The following is an 8,661-nucleotide window of genomic DNA, read 5'->3' on the forward strand; positions in this document are numbered from 1 at the left end:
AAAGAATCAAAATATGGTGCTGTGGTGACTAGATATTTACATAAAAATTAATTCAAAACTGATCAAAAACCTAAATTTAACAGCTAAAACTATAAAACTCTTAGAAGGAAAGCTAAGTGTAAATCTTTGTGACCTTGGGTTAAGCAAAACCTTCTTAGATACGATACAAAGATCACAAGCTACATACAAAAAGTACATTGGACTTCAAAATTTTTAAAGCATGTTCTTCAATGAATACCATCAAGAAAGTGAAAAGACAACTCAGAGTATGTGATAAAATATTCACAAATTGTAATTTCTTATAGGATTTTTATCTAGAATATATTTTTTTAAAACTCTTACAACTCGGGCTTCCCTGGTGGCACAGTGGTTGAGAGTCTGCCTGCCGATGCAGGGGACACGGGTTCGTGCCCCGGTCCGGGAATATCCCATATGCTGCGCAGCGGCTGGGCCCGTGAGCCATTGCCGCTGAGCCTGCGCGTCCGGAGCCTGTGCTCCGCAACGGGAGAGGCCACAACAGTGAGAGGACCGTGTACCGCAAAAAAAAAAAACCTCTTACAACTCAATAAGAAAAATAATCTAATTACAAATGAGCAAAGACCTTTTTTGCAAAGAAGATATACAAACAGTCAATAAGCACATAAAAGGATGCTTAATATTATTAGTCATTAGAGAAATGCAAATCAAAACCACTTTGACATACCACTTCACACCCACTGTGATGTCTATAATTAAAAAGACAATAACAAGTATTGGCAGGATGTGAAGAAATAGGACCCTCATACATTGCTGGTGAGATTGTAAAATGGTGTAGCCACTTTTAAAAACAGTTTGGAAGTGCCTCAAAAGGTTAAACACAGAGTTATTATATGACCCAGAAACTCCACTCCTAGGTATGTACCCAAAAGAATTAAAAAACATGTTCATAGAAAAAATCTTGTACATAAATGTTCATAGCAGTATTATTCATAATAACCAAAAGGTTGAAGCAACTCTAATGTCCATCAACTGATGAATGGATAGATAAAGTGAGGTACATCCATAAAATGGAAAGTATTGAGATGTGCTTCAACATGGATGAACACTGAAAATATTATTCTACATGAAAGAAGCTAGTCACAAAAGGTGACGTATTGCATGGCTCCATTTATATTAAATGTCAGAATAAGCAAATCCATAGAGACTGAAAGTAGACTAGTGGTTGATAGTTGCTCAGGGTTGTGGTGGGGTTTGACTGCTAAGTGGTTAAAATGTTCTAAAATTGATTGCGGTGATGGTTGCCCAACTCTGAATATAATAAAAACCATTGAATTGTATGTATACTTTAAATGGGTGAATTATACATTGTGAATTACGTCTCAATAAAGCTGTTGATTAAAAAAAATAAAACTCTGGTACTGCATGATCTAAATTGGCAGCATTCTCAAGTAACCAGCACTTTAGAGCTATACACTTATCTAGATGAGCCACTCTCAACACTGCTCTGCCCTGTAGGTTGGCAACAGGAATTGGTGTAAGAGAGAAGGGATGGCAGCATTCATGAGTGTGCAAGGAATTGTGCATAAATCACAGCAGCAGTCACTAAAAGTAGCCCTTACTGAGCAAAAATCTAAAACATCATCTGTCAGGTGGGAAAGTTCAAGAAAAAAAGTTGGGAAGTGCCACTCTAGAGAGGTTTCCCTATGGTAAACAAATGTTATAGAAAATGCAACAACTTCTACTCCCTCAACTAGCAAAGGGATGTACACTAAGCACCCTCCTGGCTTACACAAACTTACATGAGTCCTAGTGAATGAACCAGAAGATGCTGGGTCCTTTCTTTGAAAAGAGTGCTATATAAATATGAGATTTCATAATTCCCTTCAATATGGCAAATGCCAACCAATACTGATAACTGTATGGAGCTTTACAAGCAACAAGGGAAAAAAAGTCAACGTTGTGCCTAGGATGAGCATAACTTACTCTGAGTTCAACATCTCAGAATGTGATGTAATGCTGGCAGGCAAATTCTGAGGTTGAATAATTTCTTCAATACCTTTCTTTTTTTTAAATGATTAATTCACATATAGCATCACCATATTAGCTCAGCCAGACAATTCTAGCAAGCACCGTTGCATATAGATCAGGTACTACTTGTGAAAGCACTGCAGAAGTTTGACCCAGACAGAGCTGTCTCAGAGGCGAGAGGGTCCAGTTATTCTCAGGTTTTGAGAAAACGTTGCCAAAATAGCCAGTAGACAGAGAGAGACAGAGAACAAGAGACAGAGACAGCAGCCAGCAAAATACTTCATTAAATCACCAAGTCCTCAAGCCATCTAGTTCAGCTCCCTCAGCAACTGTTAAATCAGGCTCTAACCTTAAGGTAAAAAAAGCCCAGCTATTCATTTTGCAATTTCTTCAAGTCATCTATCTAGCCTTAAAAGAAAGGTGCTGAGGTTGATCTGATCTGTTACTCTCCAGATTAAAAAAAATTCTTTAGGAGCATGCCACAGGTGTAATGAGAAAAAATATCCTGAAAAGTAGAAAAAAAAGTCTATATTCCAATATCAAAAGCATGAAAGGAGTAGAAAGAAAGAAAATCGGGGACAGGCAGCACTTAAGGAAGCTGCGGACAAAGAGAAAATGCTGGAGGTAGGGGGTGGGGAGAAGTTTCCTTTTCCCTCTCAAACCAACCTCACAAAACTTGATTTTTATTTGCTTTCTATTTTTCAGAATCATGATTTCATGTTTGGTTATAAAATAAGCCCCTTGCTTACCACAACCAGCTGGCATTCTGCTTTCTGCTTAGCACAGTTCTGAATGAAACTGGTGGTCTTGATATCACAGTAAATAACAATAATAATAAAATTGTCCATGTCCCTAACGCCAACTCACATAATCCCACCAAGAGCAGCCACAGTACAAGTAAGAGTCGGGAGACCAAAGAATTGTTTGGTTTAAATACATATATGTATACCAGATGAGAAAATTACTACAGGGAAGTAAAACATTTAAAAAAGAAAATGAAATGTGCCAGCAAATTCAATATATTAATATCAAAGTTTACAGCCTAAAAAGAATGGAAGTCTGATGAGTCAAAATTAGCACTGGCAAGAAAGCTCCCTTAACTGACCCTGCAACAGGAAAGCTGCAAGCTTCTTCAAAAATGTCTCTCACTGATGTTAACCTTTGGCCAAGATGAGAGAGATACTCTGTGGACAACCAAGAGAAGAATTCTGTCACTACATCTTGCACATATTTTCAAATGGGGTACCACCCAGTGTGGCTATATGGTCCTCGGGTTCTGATTACTGGTACCCAGACAGAACTCACCAGTTATTTACTGACCGTGAAGAAAGGATGCTTCTTTCCAACATATTGACCCTGAAGGCCTATGGACAGAGAGTGTCATTCCCAAAGCAAAACTCAGATTTACAAAAAAGACAAACTGCTCCTTGCAATATAGTCATAAAAAGTGACTTGATAACTGGAGAGGAGAGGAGATGGAAAGGGGAATTAATAAAATGACTTCTTTTGAAACAACTAATGGAGAAAGGCAGGATTTGCCAATTTCAAAGCACTACTAAAATACTACCTATTATGAAGACCAGAACAAATTATCAAGAGAAAAATTTAAATGTTCTTTTTGCATCTGGATAATTTATTTAAACCCCAACTCTAATTCCTGAACAGGCTCCCCTTGGTCTCATCTCCCAAGAATAAATATTTGTCATATTATTACGCTGTTTGCTGGGATATAAAGGGCCCTACTTCTGTCAAGTGAGACAGTGGTCAATTAACAAAGTTGTAGTCTTATTTATTCTTGGTGGAAGACAGCTCCATAAAATATAATCAGGGTTTCACACAAGCCCTATCACTTTTTATTATTCCTTCTGCTCATACCACATGCTAAAATAAGTAAAAATAAAAATTAAAGGACCACCTTAGGCCTCTCTCCTCTCGGCAGAAATATTGTAGATGCATAAGAACACACAGCTATTCCAGAAGTTATTAAGTTAAAAAAAAACCTACAATTAAATAACGTATATGAACACACACACACAATTGGAAAAGGGAGTAATCCAACAGATTATTGAAAGTCTCTAGAATGTTGAGATTTTTAACTCAAAGTTGGCATATAATGCATGCAATACAGAGAGGGTGGAAGCTCTAGCTTTGGCTTAAAATAATTCCTTGCCTTTCACCAAACTGTGCCCCTACAAAGTGAGGGAAAGAAAGAGAAAGTAAGAAAATACCAACTTTTAGATTGGGATTGGTTGAATTCTGATGAAATTGATAAATTTTCAAAAACCTGATTCAAGGATTTTCTTTGTCCTAGAAATGAAAAATCTTTTTCAGCACACAAGACAGGAATGCCAGTTTTCCCTTTCACTAGATTCCTATAACTACTGCACCAATCACAAACCAGGAAAGATTAAATAATCTTGTACTTTCTTCGGGTACTGCTAATGTCTCACTAGTTGAGGTCATTAATTTATGCAGGTTTTAGAAATAGAGAAGTTTTTCCATTAAGACCTGGGATAAAATCCCCTAGCTTACTGCACACCTGATGGGAAGAGCTATTTAAAAGCTCTCTGTAGCCACTTTCTGAAAATTTCAGGTTATGTCTTCGAACACACACACATCTCTTAACAAATATGTGGAATCATTCACCCCCTCCCTGTTAACTGAGTTACTTGGGTGTTGGGGGAGGCATACAGAAGAGGGACAGGATGGTTCCAGTGACTGGGCAGGTCATGAAGCACCTTATACATTCCCCCCAATCCCGCCAAAAGAAAAACAGTTCACAGTAGAAGAGAGCTCCGCTGACTAGCAACCGCCCTAGGAAAAAATATATACTCTAGCAAGTAAATCTGTTCTTATGAAATGAAGACCTTTTGTCCCACAGTATAACCACATTGCAAAAATTAAAAAAAAAAAAACAAACTTCAAATTAACTAGAAAAGACTGACAATATAAATGAAGCCTTTGAAAATCCTGTAAGCCAAACCTTAAGAACCTAAAAAATATAAAGCCTGGTTAGAAGCCGTTTCTTCAGTAACCCAGAAAATAATATTTTATGAACTCCTATCCTCCTCTTTCTTTTCTAACACTGTGCTATCAACCTTCCAAGAACAGAAGCATCAGTGAAAGGAAGCAAATTGTTGGATTTAAGTCTCCAAACAAAGATGCTAAGTCTAACACATTTTGAAAAGTCACAGGTAAAGAAAATAGCTACAGAAACACGGAACAAGACATCAACATCCATGAGGACATCAGCACCCAGCAGATCTGAGGAGTTAGTTCCCCAGTCAATATTCCCTCCCTCATGGAGATAAACTAATATCTTAGTTTGCTAGGAAAAAAATCTTTAATGTGGTCTCCAAAGTGCTCAATTGTGGTAAGTAAGAATTTTTAACACGCAAGATGAAATTGACCGCCAATTTTCTCATGTCCTAATGAAAACTATTGGGCAAGATTAAGGCTCATAGGTCCCTAACAGTTCTTACTTAATTTGTTAGAGGTAACATATCATGTTTTAAAATGCAAGTATGTCCTTAAAATGAAGGAAAAGCCCTATTCCTTTTGTAAACCCTAATCTCACAAAAGCAGATTTCTATGCACGCTGGAATAGCAGGAAATCCTTTAACTTTTTTCCCAACACTTTTGTAAGTCAGACTCAAGTCTGGTTAAATTGTTCATTAAAAGAACATTCTCCTCTTTATAGAGCTAATGCAAACTCAAAGTAGGAACTGTGGATCTGTTGTAATCCATAGAGCAAATAAACACTTTACAAGAGAAAACCAACACTACCATCTAGTTCCAACATTGTCAACCTGTGAGGGCAAATCCTGCCCATTGTTTACGGGGAAAGGGGTCATTTGGCTTTCCCCTACCTTTGCCTGCTCTAATCTTGCCTGGTTGGAGTCTCTCTCCTGACCTCCAACCCTGGGGCAAGTCCTCTTTGTTGCCAACAAAGGGACTTCACCCCTTCTTCACACAGCGGCCCTCAGAACCCAGAGACCACCTTCTTCCCGTAATCCCATACTCCATTTCATCTCTTTGGAGGAGGCGGGTTGAGAAAAGCTTGGGTCAGTTATTTTGCCTCTAACCTGCCAAGACCAGCCACAGGCCAGGGGAGCAATCCCTAACAGACCTTAAGAGGAGAAAGTGCCCATATTTCTTGTCCAGGTTCTCTGATTTGGGGGCAGGGAGAAGGAGAAGTAGTGGAGGGCTTAAGGGCTTTATTTTGGAAGATGGCCCTTGCAATTGGATTTAAATTTGGAGTCAGCGGGACATGGAGTACCAAGTGGCAGGCAAGATTTTTGGAGGCTGGTGGGGGGCGGGGGTTGTCAAGGAATCTGGAACAGCTTGCACCAGCACCCAGGGCTCACAGTGGTGGGGACTGGAGCACACAGTGGGGGTCCAGAGCGCAAAGGTCGAATCTTTGGTAGGCCAGAAGTCCAGGGAAAGGCTCCAGATTTAGGGCGGCCCTTTCTGTGGAAGCTTGTTCAGCTCGCCCAAGAACAGAGCGTTTGCGCGGGGAGGAGAGGACTGACTCTAGGCTTAAAGACATTTTTAGGAGGAGAAACTTACCGCATGTCCCCATAAGGTCCAGAATAGCTCTCCATCCAGGGGCCCATTTCGCTTTTGACACAACTTGGACTTGGATAGGGCACTCTGCTCACCACGCCGCCGGGATACCACACATCGGGTGGGGGAAAGTCACCTTCTTGGCCCGCCAACCCCTGAGGTGGCCGAGTGTAGCCGTATGGGGCTACAGCCCCTGCCTCGCCTGCGCTGCCGCCCCCGCCTCCGCCACAGGGCCCATAGAGCTGGCCTTCTTCGGCTGTGAAGAGAGTGTGCCAGGAAGAGGAGGCGGCAGCTGAGGGTGAGCCTGAGCCCGGTCCTGCTGCACCCCCGCCGTGCAGGCTCGCCAGATCCCCATAGCGGCATTGTGCCGCCGCGGCCGCCCAGGCGCTGCCATAGTCCAGGGGGTTCTCCAGCTTGATGCGGGCATGAGGTTGGGGAGGCGGCGGAGGGGGCAGCGGCCCAGCCAGGGCTAGCGGAAAGTTGTAGTAGTCGCGACTCGGATAAGCTGCTACCTCGTCCAGTGCTCCAGACTTGTACAGAGACAGGGCGGATGGCAGCTCAAGTGTTCCGGAGCCCCCTGCTTCGCCGCTGCCAGAGCAGCGCAGGCTCTCACTGTCCAGCCCTTTGGTGTAACCTGCCTTGAAAGGGGAATACTCAGCAGTCTCTTCGGTGCCCTTGCTCGGGCCATCATCCAGCAGAGAACCTTTGCATTCAGCCAACGGGGCACAAGGAGTGGGACGCACAGCTGGTGGACCTCCCAGGAGCGGGGCGTACATGCAATCCCCCCGAAGCTGTTCCCCAGGACTCAGATGCTCCAATGCCTCCACACCCAAGCCCATGGAAACCGACACTGCCTTACACAACTCTTTGGCGCTGTCCGAGATGGTCGAACTGCCCCCTAGGTAACTGTCCTTGGAGGAGATGGGAGCCCCAGTGGCCTCCCTCGCTCTCCCGCTGCTACTGCTGCCTTCAGATACCGCCTCCTGCTGCTGCTGCTGCTGCTGCTGCTGAAGAAGTTGCATGGTGCCGGCCTCGCTCAGGATGTCTTTAAGATCGGTGGAGCAGCTGCTTAAGCCGGGGAAAGTGGGGCCCAGCAGGGACAACGTGGATGGGGCAGCTGAGTCATCCTCTTCCGGAGGTGCTGGCGGCGGCTGCTGCAGCCCCTTGCCGGCTGCCGAGGCAGCTCCCGGCTCTGGGACGCAGCCACGATCCGGGGGGTCCTCGGGAGCTGACTGCTGTTGTGAAGACTGCTGTCCCTCATCCAGGGGCAGGTAGCCTGTGGGGCCTCTGTTCTGGACTTGGGGAGAGCCATCCTCACTCTGCTGCTGCTGCCGTTGCTGCTGCTGCTGCTGGGGACTGGTCTCCTGCTGCTGCTGCAAACGGGCGCCGGGAGGTGCTGCACTCGCGGCCGCAGGGTGCCGGGGACCCGGGTTCTGGATCACTTCGCATACACTCTGGAACAGGTTCTGGAAAGCTCCTCGGTAGGTCTTGGACGGCGGCCGGGGGTAGACCCTCCCCAGACCTAATTGCACCTCCATCCTTAAGCTTGGGTGAATCTTCCACCCAATTCTTTTATCCTGCTCCCCTTCTCTTGCTGAGAAGTGTTCAACAGGCTGCTATGCGTAGTTGCTGCAGCTAGTTGCCCACCTGCGGGAAGCTCCTGGGGAGGAAACTTGCGGGAGTAACAACTCCAAAGAATTCTGACAGCCTCAAAGTCTCGTGCAGAGGAAACACGCGCTGGACACGATCTTCCCTGGTAGGCTCACAATCTGCTCCTGAATACTTGGAGGGTAGATTCAAAAGATGCTCAAATCTTGAAGGGGGGGGTGGGGAGGAAAACCCTCTGCCTTCTGAATTTCGTGTCCACTGAAGCAGGTGCAAATAAGAACCAGGTTATTTTCTTTTTGTTTTGTTTTGTTTTGGGTTTTGCTATTGGGTTTTGTTTGTTTGGATTTGGTTGGGGTTTTGTTTGTTGTTGTTGTTGTTTTCTTTTGGGGGGGGGGCTACTGAAGTCCTGACTGCCTTTTCATCCTTTGATCTCTGGCCCCACAAACTGGTGGGAGAGGGAAGCGGCGTGCAGGGGGAGGT

General features: G+C 44.2%; 1 protein-coding gene across 3 annotated transcripts in view; it reads right to left on the reverse strand.

The window, feature by feature from the left end:
* Window positions 1-8,111, reverse strand: part of AR (androgen receptor) — a 163,219-nt gene extending 155,108 nt beyond the window's left edge. For all 3 annotated transcript variants that reach the window (XM_022561052.3, XM_089904451.1, XM_089904452.1), the window contains exon 1: window positions 6,577-8,111. In XM_022561052.3, the coding sequence (XP_022416760.1) occupies window positions 6,577-8,111 (1,535 nt within the window). The remainder of the gene's footprint in view (window positions 1-6,576) is intronic.
* Window positions 8,112-8,661: the final 550 nt, after the last annotated feature.

Source organism: Delphinapterus leucas, chromosome X (assembly GCF_059928025.1).
Source record: "Delphinapterus leucas isolate spDelLeu-1000000601 "Yukka" chromosome X, BTC_Dleu_Yukka2, whole genome shotgun sequence".
In the NCBI taxonomy this organism is placed as follows: domain Eukaryota; kingdom Metazoa; phylum Chordata; class Mammalia; order Artiodactyla; family Monodontidae; genus Delphinapterus; species Delphinapterus leucas.